The sequence below is a fragment of the Mirounga angustirostris genome, unplaced genomic scaffold (assembly GCF_029215605.1).
Source record: "Mirounga angustirostris isolate CCGP_5_RB_7025 unplaced genomic scaffold, mMirAng1.0.hap1 SCAF_4, whole genome shotgun sequence".
Taxonomy (NCBI): Eukaryota; Metazoa; Chordata; class Mammalia; order Carnivora; family Phocidae; genus Mirounga; species Mirounga angustirostris.
In genome coordinates this window covers 181148810-181164922 of record NW_026991712.1, presented here as the reverse complement: position 1 = coordinate 181164922, position 16113 = coordinate 181148810, and the positions used below count along the sequence as shown (strand labels likewise).

The window sequence follows — 16113 nt, the reverse complement described above, 5'->3', positions numbered from 1 at the left end:
AGTCTTGAGGCTGAGGGCTCACCACTTGCCTCTTCATTGCGCAGGGGTCCGGGGCCAGCTCGAGTTAAGGGGAGAGGTTGGGGCTCCCAGCCTGGCCTGGGGATGATGGCCTTTGGTGTGGAGATGCGTGAGCAGTGTACCTGCTGTCCCAGGATGTTCCTTTGCCCCCAGCCTGACATCCCAGAGGGGGACCTGGGTGCTGACTGAGGATGTGGCCTGGTGGTGGGGCACTCCATCAGAGGGCAGTGGGCAGGCGGCCAGGCACCCCGATGCGTGCCATTCATTCATTGCCCCAACATTCATGGACACCTGCTCCAGGCCCACTAGTGCTGGGCTCTGGGGACCTCGAGATGCCCATGACCCGGCTCCAGCCCTCCAGGAGCCACATCGCCAATGGTCACAGACCTGGGCTCTGCCCCTACCTGCCTTGTGATCCGAGCCAAGTTAGTGAGCCTCCATTTTCCTGTCTGTGGACATGGAAAGTATTTCCCACCTCGCTCTCCTCACAGAGCCAAGTGGGTGTGAAAGGCATTATAGCAGAGACGGCTGAGAACCTGCCTGGCATTTTTAGGTCGGGTAGTGACCCTCACTGCCATCCTGGAGCCTGAGCCAGGGGCTCCTGGAGCACTATTCCTCCCTAGGACTGGGAGGTAGTTTATGGTCCTGACCATACAGTGCAGAGTGCGGGTGGGATTTTGAGGCCAACCATGGTACGTGTGTGTGTGTGTGTGTGTGTGTGTGTGTGTGTGTGTGTGTGTGACATTTAGCACTAGTTCTCAGTTTTATGCCACACTGGCTGCTTTTCTGGTCCTTAGGCATGCCCCACACACACCTGCCTCAGGGCCTTTGCACTTGCCTTGCCTTTCATCTTGAAAGCTCCTCCTGCTGATATCACCTAGTCTCATTCACTCCACTTCTTTTTGCTCAGATGAATTCTTCTCAGAGAGCCCTTCTCTGACCATCCTGCCTAAAAAAAGCTCCCTACTGGGTGCTCTCCCTCCCTGACCTGCTTTGTTTTCTTATATAACACCCATCACCTGTTCTGTTTCTTTCATTTTCATTGCATCTTCCTCCTGGAATGTGAGCATGGTGAGGGCAAGGGACCTGCTCGCCGCTGTAGACTCGCAGCCTAGAACAGGGTTCCTAGCGCTCCTGACATCCAGTAGTTGTTGTGGGGCCATCCTGTGTATTGTAGGGTGTTTAGCAGCATGCCTGGTTTCTACCCACTTGATACCGCTATTAGCCCCCCTTTCATTGTGTGACAATTAAAAATGTCACCAGGTATTGCTAAATGTCCCCTGGGGGAGAAATTGCCCTGGTTGAGGACCCCTGGCTTAGAACAGGGCCTGGCATGTAGTAGGTGCAAAAAAGTACTGACTAAATGAGCAACAATATTCCTTTGACCTTTATCATGGCCCTATTTTGTGGATGAGACAGCAGACTGTGAAAAGCCAGTGGTGGCAGGGCTGGGTTCCAGCGTGTCTCCCTCTGTCTCGGGTATTTCTCTGGACTCCTCTTCATGTTGAGCTTGGGTCTGCCGAGCCTAGGGGTGCTCTCCCTAAAGTGCTCCCTTCTGTCCCCCACTTCCCCACCTGAGCTCATGACGGGGCCACCCACGGGCAATGACTCAGGGCCCTGGTAGGCATGTGACTTGCCCAGAAGCAGGCAGGGAGGGAAGCTGGGGGTTACGGAGGAGAGAGGAGTGCCACCAGGGGAACGGGAACAGAGTAGAGAGGCCACCGCTCCCAGTTCCGGCCACTCTGGCGGGCCAGGGGGAAGCACTATTGATGACTTAGGGGAAGGGCCCAAGTCTCAGAACAGTCAGATCCTTACGCTGCTGTTTACAGGCCGTGTGTTGTTGGCACGTCATTCTGTCTCTGGGGGTCTCTGTGTTCCCATCTGTAAAATGGGTACAACCCCCACCTCCCTGGCTTAACCTCAGGGTTAAAAGTGCTTCATAGGCCGTACAAGCTCCCCGGTGGCTAGTTGAGCATTTGTGGTTTTGCGGGGCCTGACCTGACTCTGGGTCATGGGGCGGTGCTCGGGCTGAGGCGGGGACCACCGTGGAGTCAGAGTCTCTGTCTCTGAGCCATGGGGCCCCTGGGTGTGGGTGGCAGACCTCCGGCTGCCCAGAGCTTCTGCCCAGTGTCCCTGAGCGCAGCTCTCATTCTGCCTGCCTTTTCCTGGCTGTCTTTCCTGCCCCGATGCCCCTCGCTGGGCAGACCCTAGCATGTGGCCACGGCTGGGGGGTGGTCAGGCAATCACACCCCTGCTCCGTTCATGAGTTACAGGTGTTCTGTGTCATTTGCGGGGGAGCGAGGGGGCACACTTGGTACAGTATAGGGGGGTCTAATGGCCTCAGCTTCCCCACCTGCAAGATGGGCCTTCCGGGCTATCTCTAAAATCTCTTTCATTTCTAATCTCTGTGATCCCAAAGTTCTGTTTACTTGTAACCCTGAGAAGGGGACGCCCTGTGGAGGATCCCCTGAGGCCATGCTGTCCTTTCTCCAGCCTCCAAGGGACTGCCGAGACAGCAGGAAGGAGCGCTGGCCTGGGTGTCAGGAGAGCAGAGTTCCCTGGCTTGCTGTGTGACCTTGCTCGGGTTACTTAGCTTCCCTGGGGCTCAGCATCCCCCTCCATAAAACCTCGCATCACTGATCCCAACAGTGTCTTTGGAATGTTGGGAACGTGCCAGCTTTGCATATGCTTGACAAAGGCCATAGACTGAGGGGTGAGGGGTTCTAGAAGTTTTCCCAGGAAGGAGAGCCCAGCGCTTCCCCACTGTTAATATCTTGGCTTCCCAGAGTGCCTTCCTGCCGACCTCAGTCCCACTTGCTGAGCCTGGAATGATTTCCTTGACCCAGGCACCACTGACATCAAGAATTCCTGGCGGCCTGTCAGCTTGCTCCCGAGGCCAGACGCAGAACCTTCGGGCAGAACAGGATTCATGGGTTTCCTGCCTCCCTGCCCCTTCGTAAAGTTCAGAAGCCAGACCCGTTGGGGCCCCAGACTGTGGGTAAGGCAGTGCTGTGGGCATCCACTGCAAGGCCTGCTCTCTGAGAACCCACAGCTTCAAGGAAGCCGGGGTGGGGAGTGACGGTTTCCTCGAAGAAGCCATTTGTCACCTGTGATGGGCACACAGCCCTCCCTGCTGGTTCTGAGTCCTGCCGGCCCCCTTTACAGCCCAGGGCTGTGGGCATCTGTCCCCCTCTGCCGAGCTGTCGACGGTGGGGCTGGGATGCTGAAGCCCAGGGCCCACCCCTGTGGGGCCCGTGGTCATTTTCCACCGTGGCGTGTTGTGAGGTCACGGGTGGGGGTAGTGACGTCACTGTGGTTTGGGGCTCTCGGGTTGCGCGCCCAGTAGGAGGAAGTGTCTGTTTACCGACTGGGGTTCGGAAGAATAGATTTCCTTCTGCCCCAAATGTGAGCCGTGCGGGGGGAGCCGAGTGGGGGGGCAACTGCCACTGTGGTCCTGCCTCTGCCCTGCTTTCTCGCCGACTGGGATACTGCCCTCCGTCTCTGAGCCTCCATGTCTCCTTTGCGGGGGGTGGGGGGGGGGACAGGCCATGTCTCAGGTGTCATCTGTGCAGGTTTACGATCACTAGACTGTTGGTTTGCTTTCGAGAACGAGAAGGCCCATCAGCCAGCTCTTTTACACCAAGTGATGCACGTGGGCACGGAGGGAGGCTGCAGGACCCATCTCCCAGGCCCCAGGTGGCCGCCACCCTCCCTGCTTTGGTAGCAGGCGCCAAGTGGACACACGCCTGGGGAAGATGGGCAGCATGGAATGCGGACTGACTGTTTCTGGAGCCGGCAAATCTCTGCTCAAGAGGCCGGCTTTGGAGCCGGGCCCTGGGTTGACCCAACGGCTCCGACCAGAGACAGGGTAGAAATCCCCAGGGGCTTTTGTTTGTTTTCCTTTGATGTCCAGAAAGTGGCCCACCCATCTGTTTCACTCTGAGCTTGGCCTTGAGTGGGTATGGCTGCTGTGGCCACGGGTTCAGGGAATTGAGTGGGCCTGGGCAGGGGGTGGGGAGTGGAGTAGGGAGGGATTTGGGGACAGGCAGGCTGTGTACCGGTCGGTATCTTCTGGACCGTCCATGGGAGGCCTTGTCAGATGCCTATGAGGAGAGATGCCAGAGGCTGCAGGAGGGTCTGGAGCATGAGGCTGGGAGCCGGGGGTCTGGCCCTGGCTTAGCTGCCCTCCCTGGACATTGAGATCAGTAAGGACCCTGCCCACCCCTGCCTTAGAGTCCTTTGGCCTCAAGTGTTAGACTGGGGGAAGTGGTGCAGGGGTGGGGGCTGTGGCTTTGGGTAGAGGGTGAAGTGCGGTTCTGGCCCCAGTCTGGACTTGACAGGGACTCTCCTGGGAAGGGCTCCCAGCACTTTACCTTAGTTAGCAGGCTGCACACCGGCATCCTGGGCACCCCTGTCTGTCCTTCCTCCTGCTGACCCACAGTCCGGGGCTTCTGTCTGCCACTCGCAGAGACTCCAGCTTCGGCTCGTCCCGCTGCGCCTGGTTGCCTGCGGGCTACAGCCTCCTCCTCCGGGTCCTGTGGGTCCTGTGCTCCTAGCGGTCCGGAGCCCCCCTCCCCCGCCTCACGGCCATCGCCCCCCACCCCGGATGGCTTCACTCTCTTCCAGGCCTGGCCCCTTGGTCACTGCCCCCATCTTTTCTTGTCATTTCCCTGGCTCTGCCCCCCCCACCCCATCCTGTCCTCTTCCAGGTCCTACTCCTGCAATGACCACACAGGGATCCCTCTAAAAGCTGAGCCCCGAGGGTGGGCAGGTTGGGGATGAGTGGGCACCGGAGGGGGAGTGGTGTGGAGGGAGGCATGGCGGTGGGAATGGCAGGGGACAGTAGCTAGACTGTCCTAGCGGGAGCTCAAGCCTCGTGAGGCACTGTGATAGCACAGGAGGCCGTCAGCTGTTTGGGGCTGGGGAATGAGAGTAGTAAAAAATGTAAAGATCACATTAGAAAGTGGGAACACTTATGATTTGGGGAGTGTTTACTAAACACTTTACATGTCTTTTTTTTTTTTTAAGATTTTATTTATTTATTTGAGAGCAAGAGAGGGAACACGAGGCAGGGACAGAGGGAAAGGGGGAAGCAGGCTCCCTGCTCGGGGCGCCCGATGCGGGGCTCGATCCCAGGACCCTGAGATCATGACCTGAGTGGAACGAAAGCAGACACTTCACCGACTGAGCCACCCCAGGCACCCAACACTTTATGTGTCTTATTTCACTTACTCCTCACAACAGGCCCCCCAAAATGTGTACTGTCTGTGGATGAAAAGATTGATGTTTATTAACCTCATTTCTTAAACAAACAAACTCTCATGCTGCTGGCTAATAAGGGAGGAGTCTGAATTCGGCACCATCCTCACCGCCTAGCTGGGGTTGAGGCAATAGGGAGCCACTGATAGTTTTGGAGAAAGGGAGTGACTAGAGCAGAGTATATAGTAGGAAGGTCACTCTTGCCTTGGCGGGCAGGCCAGATGAGGTAGAGTGTAATCATTGAAGCCAGAGCCCTGGGCTGAGGGGGTTGCAGCAGAAGAGGAAGGAAGGCTTGAAGGCTTCAGGGAGGAAAAGGGGCCTTTGGACTGGACCCAAGACCTAGTGTGGGACAGAGGTACTCAGGAGGAAGAGGAGCTGTCTCTCTCTGTCCCATCCTGAAACACGAGGCACGTCTGCCTTCAGCCCTGCCCCAGCTGGAGCCAGGTGATCCTGGTCCTTGTCAGCCCCCTGTGTTCCTGGAGCTGTCATGGGGAGCCATGGGGTGACTCTGGCCTCGGTCACCTGGGCTTCTGCTGACCCACTCATCCCAGGTGTAGTGTGAGATGTGATGTGCCCCCAACTGGCGGGGGGCAGGATTTCTGGGGGGCCTCGCTCTGCTGCCAGAGTAGCCGGGGACCTTGCGCTCCTCTCTGCGCTTCGCTTCTCCCCCCTCGGTAAGGTGGGGATGAAGTGTCTCTGTCACTTCCCACTGGGGCTGGGGCTGACATCCAGGGGGTGCTTCACGGGACCAGGCAAGGGTCTCATGCCTTCCCTGAGCCCTCAGCCCTCACAGCCCCCCGGGGAAGGGGACCATCACTACCCCCATTTTATAGGAGAGGCAGCTGAGGCACAGGGGTTCAGCTCTGTGTTCAGGCTCTCAGCTCACTGGAGGCAGCGCCCAGGTTCCACCCCAGGCGGTCGGGCTCCAGACCTCTGCACGTAAACCGCCACCTGGATGTGATGGTGGTCGCTGTGGCTGGGAGGGACTCTTATCTGAAAGCTGCCAGTTGGTCTCCTCCAACTAAGGACAGACATCTCCTTCTCTCTCTGTGAGCCATTTCCTGCCCCGTTCTCATGTTGGCTCCAACTCATTTCAACTAACTGGAAACAAAGACTTTTGCTTCTGTTAAACAATTCAGCATCTATTAGGCACCTGCTGTGTCCTGTGTCCTGGGCCTAGAGCAATGAGTAATAAAAACCCTGCAAGTCACGCTTGGCTCTTACTGCCGGTGAATCATAATGGCCCTAATGTGGTGGGCACTGTGTTTGTCCCCATTTTATAGATGACAGAACCGAGGCTGCAGGATGGCAGAGCTGGGGTTAAAACCCGGGTGTCTGGCTCAGAGCTCCCATTACAGCGTGCAGAGAGGGGCATGGAGCCTGTCTTTGAGGGGCAGACCCTGCAGAACGAATAATGAACCAAAAAGCGGTCTGGGCAGTATAGAGATTGACCCAGGTTGTCCCTGGGGCCCTCAGGAGGGACCTCTGGCCCCATCTGAGAGTTCGGAGAAGGTTTCCCTAGGGTGAGAGTGGAGAGGACTCTTGAAAGAAGCAGGAGAGTTAGCCTGGGGTGTGGGGGAGTGGGTGGGGGGTCAGGATGTTCGGGCAAGGGAACAGCAGGAGTGATGGTGTCGGCGGCGGCGGGTGGGGGAGAGGCAAGGAGCCAGATGTTGCCCTGTGTGGGAGGCCATGGCAGGGATGCTGCAGGGGCCCCAAGCTGGGGACGCTGAGCTCGGGCCTGAGGGCAGTGGAGCTGATGGTTTAAACCGGGCCAGACTTGGCTGTAGGAAGGTGGCGTCGGGTCCATCTGGAAGGCCTGGGGACCAAGAGGGAGGAGGCTGTAGCTGGCGGGAGGCGCCGAGGGTGGGAGACAGGAGCCAGGGACACTGAAGAGGCCACGCCGACAGGACAGGCCGGTGCGTGTGTGTGGGGGGGGGGGATGGAAGGAGCTCTGCTACTAGCTCCTTGGCGGCAGGGGCCACACCGTGCTAGATTCAAGCCCTGGCACTGAGCACAAAGCCTGGCCCCCAGACCGGATACCAGCCCAGGCTTCCTGTCTGCCCCTGGCTTACTTCTAAAGCGACATCACAGGAGGAGGCCAAGAGTGGGATGTGTCACCCCTGGGCTGCCGCCTGTGATGTGGTCCGTCTCGCCTGACGCGGATGCGTTGCTGTCCATGACGGCAGACAAGCCTCCACTGCCCCGGCCCCAGCAGCTCCCCCGGGTCGGCCTGGCCTGATGTGGCTGCGCCCCCGCCGCCGTCCCCGGGGCTCCCACGAGCCCCCCAAGATGGAGCCCCAGACGGCTCTGCCGCCCCCCACCCTATCACAGGGCCCCAGGGGCTGCCATGCAAATGATGGGGTTTCTCTATTGCCCGAAGATGGCTTCCGCCTGTGTGGGGGCCCCCGGGGTTCTTCGCAGTTGCCTCCGCCCCTCCGCATGGCTGTGGCCTCTGGCCCTGGGACCCTGGAGACCCTTCTGGGAGAGTCACTGCTTCCACCTGTGCCTTGCTTACTGAGTGTTCTCAGAGGGGTCACTGTCCCTCTCGGGGCCCCTCTTCTCTAAAACGAAGGAGTGGGACAAGACCACAAGGTGTAAAACTGTCCAAGGACACGGAGGCAGACATGGCTGGGACACGCTCCCGTCTGCTACTTGCTACCTGTTCTTGGACTTAGTATGGAATCTCCCGAGGCCTCTATCGCTGCATCCCTAAAATGGGGTAATAGCGATCTCCTTGCGTTGGTGCAGGAATAAAGGAGAGAATGCATGCGGTGCCTGGTGCTGTGTGTAGACAGTAGGCATTTCCCCAGGGTCTGCACAGTCTCGCTGTCTTTCTGGTTCTGTGAAAAGGGTCGGTTTGAGAGGCGCAGGCTATTCCCCAAAGCCTGAAGCTTCTCCCTGGGGCCTCTTCCCACCTTCTCCCCTTCCTGCGCCCTCCCCGCACCCAGCGGTGCTCCTGGGGGAGGCCGGGGTTGTGACCCGTTCCCAACGATACCGGCATCTAAGCTCGGGCGGGGGTGAAGGGTCTCCAGAAAATTCAAAAGCCTTGAAGACCCCAAAGATGTTGCACTAACGGTGGCAGGAAGAGCAGAAGGCTCCGTGCGGAGTTGTAGTGCTCTGGGAAGACATTGCCTGGTGGTAGCCGCTTCTCCTTCCCTGGGTCTGCCCTGCTTTGCCTTCCTCTCTCTCACTGTCTATTTATAAATAGGAGAAGGGACAGAGGGCCGCCACCTCGGGGTACATGCGGGGCCAGGCCGTGCTCCAGGAGCGGGGAAGGACCGGAAGTCATCTGGGGCAGGCTTTGCCCGGTTCCCCCCGAGAGCGCGGACTCAGACTCGAGACCCGGACTGGTGAGGCTGCCCTGGCTCTGCCCCTCACTGGCTGATGGCCCCGGGGCAGTGTCCACCTTGAACTGGTTCTTTCTCCCTGTCACCCCAGGGCCAGAGTGAGTGGGGAGGACGTCAGGAGGGGAGGGGGCAGCGGGCAGGAAAAGGCATGCCTGACTCCCCAGGTGACTCTCGTCTGGCCATGGCTTTGGCCCCAGCAGGTCTCTGAGGCTCACTTGCTTTCAGGAACTCACTGCCATGTTACTGTCCCTTCTCCTGGACACTGTGTCCCTGGGTTTCGGCCACTCACCCAGGCTCTTTATTTTGGGGTCCTGCCACCCCTGCAGGTGTTCTCCTGGAGCGAAGCCTTTGAGACCACCTGAGGCAATGACCCCAGGAAGCTCACATCTGGCCGGTGGGACTGTCTCTCTCTGCCCCAGTGAGGCCTCCACCCCGCTGTCGTGGCAGCTGGCCTGCCACGGTCTCCTGACTTTAGCTCCTCGAGGACTAGGCCTGGGCTTAGCCCATGGGTGACCCTGTAACTCCAAGGGTCACAGGTCAGCTTCCCCACACTTGGCCTCAAGGTGGGAGGGAACCCCCTCCTTTGCAAGGCCCACATGAACCATCTGGCACCGCCTGGGCCCCGGGCAACTTGCTGCCCAGAGTCTTGTCCTCACCTCGTCCATTTTTAGCTGAAACCATGGGTGACCCTGTAACCCCAAGGGTCACAGGTCAGCTTCCCCACACTTGGCCTCAAGGTGCAAGGCCCACATGAACCATCTGGCACCTCCCGGGCCCCGGGCAACTTGCTGCCCAGAGTCTTGTCCTCACCTCGTCCATTTTTAGCTGAAACCAAGCAGGAGGAGCCAGTTCTAACATTCTGTCTGACACAAGTCTACAACTCAGGGCCTTTGCAGACCCTGAGGGCTCCCCCGTGGTCCCCCTGGGAGCCTGGGAGCAGGTGATGAACCTGAGTTCAGACCCCCTGCCTTTGTTCCTACAACAGCTCCAGGAGGAGGCAGGGCAAGGCCTTGTGTCGCCATTTTACAGGTGACAGTATAGACGCTCCAAGAGGGTAAGTGACACCCCGAGTCACCCAGGACCAGCGTGTGCACGCAGACGCTCTAACCTCAGTCTCGCGTTCCTCCCGTGATTGCCGGGTTCACATCTCGGGTCCCTCTTCTCCCACAGGCCACCTGCACAGGCTACCCTCACCCTGGCAGGAGGAATGAGGGGCGGAGGCGGGGGCCTGCGAGCCCCTCCCCGGACCCGCTTTCAGCCTGGCCTCACACCCCCACCCCACCTCCCAGCTCATTCAGTCTTTCCGCCTCTCACGTGGGCGGGCCACCCACTCACCCACCCAGGCCTCTGAGGTCTGTGGAGGGGCCTGAGCTTCCTGACACCTGTTGTTGAGAAGCCAGAGCTGGAAGGGGCTTAGAGCATCAAGCAGGCCCACGGCGCTGTGTTTTCCAGATAAGGAAACCGAGGCACAGAGAAGCCAGTTATTGCCCACCATAGAGGGAGCGCCTGAGTAGGACAGGGAGACCTCTGGGTGAGCCCAGGGGCGTTGAAGTCCAGTCTTCCATGGAGGGGGAGAGGGGAGATGAAGACACCAGCTTGATGGCGGGGAGGAAACAGGGCTGGAGGCGAGGAGACCATATGAGGCACATTTTCCATCTGTGACTTGTGATTAGTAACAGTGCTGACCTCACAGGGCTGGGATGAGGACTCAGCGGGGTGGTGAGGCGTGCATGACGCCTGGCTTGGAGCGAGCCCTGGGAGGGGGTGCTGCGCTGTGTCTGTGTCCAGCGCCCTTACCCTGGCCCCTGCCACTCTGCCTAGCTGCCTGGCCTCCTCCTGGCGGGGCCTACGACACGCCAAACCTGTTCTCCCGATGCCTTCTGGCCCCAGGCGGGGCAGGGACTGGGATATAGTCAATACAGTAATGCCCAGCACCTGGATCGGCAAGTGTTTGGTACATCTGTTGAATGAATGAATGTTTCCACTCTTGTCCCTGACTTTCTCCACCATGAAATGGGAGGTCGCTGAGATGCGGCGTCTGAGGCCCCTGCTGGCCCCCGGCGGCTGCACCTCCATCCTGCCCCCACTTCTGGGCCCCATCCTCCTTTTCCTGGGCTCCCATGCATCCTTCCAGCGCTTGGCAAAGCTGAGCCTGAGGACGGGTCCTCTCAGGAGCCCAGTGACAGGCAGTTCTGGGAGGAGCCAGGTCTCAGGTGGCCAATGTCCCTGTGGGCTGTGGAAGACCGGCCTGTGCTGAGGTTCCTGGGGGGTCCCCTGGGAAACCAGGTCAGAGCTGAGGTCAGAGGATGGTGGCCTGAGGCCGAGAGGGGTCCCCTGCACCACTGGTGTGTGTGTGTGTGTGTGTGAGAGAGAGAGAGAGAGAGAGAGAGAGAGAGAAAGAGCCCGAGTGACAGACAGAACCTGTTGAGCCAGGGCCCCGGTCCCTGTGTGGCGAGGAGGTGGATGACCTGGGGCCGTGGCGCTGCAGTGACCCAGGGATGAGGAGCTGGCTCCTTCAGCTGTCCTGAGGAGGGGACCAAGGATTTCTCCAGCAGGACCAGGACAAGAGTCACATCCCAACTCCACCCCATCCTTCTTGGATGACCTCAGTCAAATGACTTGATCTCCGTCAGCTGTGAGATGCGCACACGCCCACCTGCTTTTGGGGGCGGAAGGAGGGTTTCATAAAGTGCCTGTGGCCTGGCCCGGTGCATAGTAGGTGCTTAACAAATATCCCGTTGTTTTCCTTCCTCCTCAAAGGGCCAGAGCTGAGAACCTGGAGGATTGACGGAGGCCACGTGGTGGGAGGGTGTGTTGAGTTTTGGGGGGCACCTGGGGTCCTGGATCTGTGTCAAGGGGAAAGGGAAGCTTGGGTCCCTGTTTTGGGGACCTTCCCAAGAGAAGGGAGGCAGGAGAAGAGGCGCTGAGGAGTGGCGCTCTTGTGCTCTAGCCTCAGGGTGGGGAGGGCATGTCACTTCACCTCTGGGCGCTGGGAACGTTGCGGGGAGACTCTGTGGGACCATGGATCTAGTGCATACAGTTGCTTTTGGGAGACGGCAGGTGCTCAGTGCATGTTAGCTGCTCCCTTCTGCGGGTTTCTCCCATCCTGGGAGGAGGAGGCCCCATGTTGAGCAGAGGAAAGGGAGTTGCTGACCCTGAGGTGAGGGTGGGTGAGGGGGGGCCCTGATGGCCTCCTTGTACCTGGTCCTCCATCAACCTGCCACCAGCCAGGCCCTGGAATGGCTTAGAACTTTTGGGAGACCAGAGAGGTGGCTTTGCTTCTTTCTGTCTCCATTTCGCACAATCACAGGTGTCTCATACATTAGATGTTAGATAGGCCCTTCCTCCCTCCCTCATCTCCCTCCCTCCTGCCTCCCTCCCTCACCTTCCTCCCTCCTGCCTTCCTCCCCACTTATTCCCTCCCTCACCTCCCTCCCTCCTTCCCCTGCCTCCCTACTTCCCTCCCTCCCTCCCTCTCTTCCTCCCTCCCTTACCTTCCACCCCCCTCCTCCTTTCCTCCCCACCCCCTCCTCCCTCCCTCTCTTCCTCCCTCCCTTACCTCCCTCTCTCCCTTAACTCCCTCCCCTCCCACCCCCCTGCTTCCCTCTCTCCCTCCTTCCCTCTCTCCCCACCCCTCTCTTCCCTCCCCTTCATCCCTCCCTCCCTACTTCCCCCCTCTCTCCCACCTTCCTTTCATCTATTTTCCTCTCCGCCCCTTATTTCCCAATCCCATCCACCCATTTGCCCATCCCCCCACCCATCCATCTTCTCTCCAGTCCCCCATCCCCACACTGGGTCACAGATTGCCTCTCCCGTTATGGTTAAGAGTCATCAGTGATTTCCAGATTTTCACCTAGGGACCTTGTGTTTTGGAAGATTGGGTTTGCTAAACTGCTGAGTAAATTGAGTACTATCCAATTTATTTCCTCATTTTAAAATGTCAGTCAGAGCTCCCTGCGGGTGGGTGATATGTGAGTCTGAGACTCCCCAACACCAGCCAAAGGATCTAGAAGCTTCTGTAGCCCCGCGTTCCCCAGAGCCCGTTTGCCCCGCTCTGGGGACATCCAGAGACCCCTGGCCCATGTGGCTCCTGAGGTGACCTGAGGCCGGCTCCTGGGGCTCCTGGGGCTGTGGGTCGGCAGGGCCTTTGCTCTGGGGAGCTCCACAGTAGAGGGAGGGAGTGACCTTTTGTCCCATTCTGCAGAGGGGCTTTCTGTTCCTCATTGTTAAGCCCTGACAGGGCTGTGGTTGGTTGTGTTTTTTTTTTTTTTTTTTTCTGTCCAAGAGGATAAACAGGCCCGGAGATTGCTCAAGTGAGGGCTGACCTCCTCTGCCCGCCGCCAGCTCCTGGGCTCTGGAATCACACACAGCAGCAGGAGAAAGTGTAGGGAAGGGTGTTCATAACAAGATTCTGACCGGAAAAGGCCCTGGAGGGGAGGCCTCCAGGCAGTGGCTGGGGGCTGTGGGGGTCCTGCTGCCTGCCTTTGTCCAGGAACCCTTGGCCTGTGGGCGGAGAGACAACGCAGGCTTGGCCAGGGTAGGGCCCTTTCCCATCAGGCCTTTTGGACCCTGACAGGAAATCCTCCCACCCCAGCCAGGGCTGGCCTCCCAGGGCCGCCCCTGAGGCTGAGGGCTTCTCTCTGCCTGTTGGAGCTGCACTGGCCTGGTGCTTCTCAGCCCTACGTGAGTGAGGGGCTTCCCTACTCACTGCTGAGGGTCCTGGTGGGGAGGAAGCCCATGGTGTGCTGGGCCCGGGTCCCCGAGGACTGCCAGCCACCCTGCAGGGCGAGGGGCTGCAAGAGAAGGATGTGCAGCCTTCCCTGCCCTCTGGGGACAGACAGCTGCCTCTGGGGGTCTCCGCCAGAGGGAGAGACACGGCCCCTTCCCTTCAGGAAGCCCCACAGTTGCAGCCTGCAAGGAGGGCCTCTCTGGGGGGCCACGGGGGAGAGTCAGGCCCTCTGCTATGCTTGGTACACAGTTGAATGGTGTGTATAAAGGGGGCTGCAGAAGGTATGATTTCTCTGGTTTAGGGGCTCCCCTAGCCTTTGATCTCTGGGTCTCCCTCTGTGCCCCCCCGCCAGGTCATCTCGCTCTGTCCGGGGGTGCCAGATAATCGGGTATGTTCAGCAGCAGAGCATCAGAATCGCTTGGGGTTGGGGGTTCTTTTTCTTTCTTTCTGTAACAGTACAGCTTCCTGGGCCCACTCCCTGAGCATCTGTCCCATTTGTTGGGGTTGGGGTCATTAGGAACATCATTAGTACAGGCCCCCCAGATGTTTTGGACACTGACAGTGAGCCTCACCCCCAACTGTGAGGAGCCCTGATAAGGGGCCTTACTTCCTTCCCCTTTTGTCCAGCCCACTCCAGGACCAAACGGGGAAGGAAGAAGGACTGGGATTGAGCGTGTGTGTGTGTGTACTCACGTGCATGCATGTGCAAAGCCACGGACATGCAAGCTTGTAGTCCAGATGGGATGGAAGTCACTTTTTTAGGCTCTGTGTTGTGCGGAATGGTTCCCACTTCCCTTGCTAGCCTGTGTCTTTCCCAGCCTCACTAGAGGGGGTTTGGCACTGGCCCTGGGATGGAGGGTGTGATGGATGCACCCCCTGTTTATGCTTCGTGGCCGTGGTGCTGGAATGGATCCCTTGAGGAATGACATTGTAATGAAGCCCACTGCTTAGGTTAGGGACCCCTGAACACCTACTACATGCCAGGCTCTGGAGTAGTAACAGAGAGTTACGCCCAACCCACAGGCTTGGAGGACACCCACCTAGTGGGGGCCCAGCCCTGTGTGCCAGGAGCCCTGAAGGAGGAGGTCAGGATTCTGGGTCCAAGTGATGATTCAGGGTGGTGTGTGGGCTGGGAAGCCTTCAAGGGGACGCTGCTGTCAGAAGAGGTACGTGGAATTTTATCCGAGGAAGCGTGAAGCTGTTCCAGGTGGAGGAGGCAGTTGGGGCAAAGGCGTGCGGGCAGGAAGAGCCACAGATCACTCTGTCGCAGGGAACCCCAGCCCAGGGGTCATCTCTGCGCACCCCCCCAATGACTTCCAGCTGTTGGCCCTGAGCTGTGTGCGGCAGGGCCTGGTCAAGCCTCTGGCAGTCCTGACTCCTAGGCAGTGCGTGTGTGTAGGGGAAGGCCAAGGCCACTTCCCTGCAGCCTGACCCGCGGGGGAGGGGGGGGGGTCTCTGGAGCATGAACTGTACACAGTGTCGGTCCCGCAGGGAGGCCGGGGCCCTTACCAGTCAACACCGAGGGCAGCTGGGCCTGGGCACCCTGCGGGTACAAGGGGACCTGAGTGGGGGGCGATAGCATCCACTGCCTACAGCACCTGGAGCACTTGGATCGGCACCTGGCGCCCCATAAGTGCTCAGGGCATGGTCATGTTGTTATTGTCATCAACCGGCATTCATCGACTGAGCCCCGACGCTGTGTGGGCCCTGTGTTGGAGTCTGAGGGTCCAGAGATGGTGAGGCCGCTATTTCTGTCCCCTGCGTCACAGATGTTTGTGGTGCATGTGTGTATGTGGGGGTACACATGCGTGTACGTGGGCCCACGTGTGCAGGTGTACATGCACCCCCCTACCCCACTTTAGCATAATGAGCTGATTGTCCGAAGGGGCCGTATCCAGTGTTCAGAGAGAGCCCAGATGGGGAGGAACCTGACACAGCTTGGGGGAGTCAGGGAGGGCTTCCCAGAGGAGGCAGCACTCAGCTGGAAGCACCAAGGGGGTGATTCCAGGCACAGGAGGGAGTAGGAGGCATCCTAGGCAGAGGGCCGCTTTGTGCTGAGCACCGTGGTCCTCTGTGACTGAAGCCACTGCCTTCCGGCAGCTCCCACGCTCCACCCCTGTCCCCTGGAGTGTTTGAGGAGCTAGCCGGACACTCGGGCCAGCTGGCTCGGGGCCACCACCTGCATGCATGCGTGTGCGCCCGCAAGGGAGGGACAAGAGGCAGTACAAGAAGGTGGGGACTCTCCTGTCCACCTTCCCCTCAAAGGGAGAAGCCCCCACGTCAGGAGAGCACCAGCGGGAGAGGGCCAGACACTCGCGGCCCCAGGACCCCCGTCCCGTGGCGTTAGGGGTGACGGGATCCAGGGGTGGCCGTGCTCATGGCTGTCCTTTCCTTCCCTCTTCAGGTTGCGTCGCTCCCCTACGCTCCGGAGCCTGGAACCACGTGCCGGCACAGAGAGTACTTCGACCAGAGGGCCCAGATGTGTTGCAGCACGTGTCCGCCGGGTGAGGGGCAGCCTGGGGCCCTGATTCCTGGACGCCTGGGGCTCTGGGGGCTGGCGCCTTGCAGGGAGCGTGTGTGGGGGGCTCGGAGAGGGGTAGGGTCATGGCCCTCAGTTCGAACTGAATTCCTTCTAGTTCCATGAATTGGCCCCATGCTGCCTCTCGCCTCAGGGCCTTGGCACATTCTGTTCCCTCATCCTGGCCTAATTCCCAACTCCCTTCCCCAGGTTAACTCCTACTTTTCCTGTAGACCTCAGCT

General features: G+C 59.3%; 1 protein-coding gene across 2 annotated transcripts in view; it reads left to right on the top strand.

The window, feature by feature from the left end:
• Positions 1-16113, top strand: part of TNFRSF1B (TNF receptor superfamily member 1B) — a 35768-nt gene that overhangs the window by 2991 nt on the left and 16664 nt on the right. For both annotated transcript variants that reach the window (XM_045898678.3, XM_045898677.3), the window contains exon 2: positions 15758-15857. In XM_045898678.3, the coding sequence (XP_045754634.1) occupies positions 15758-15857 (100 nt within the window). The remainder of the gene's footprint in view (positions 1-15757; positions 15858-16113) is intronic.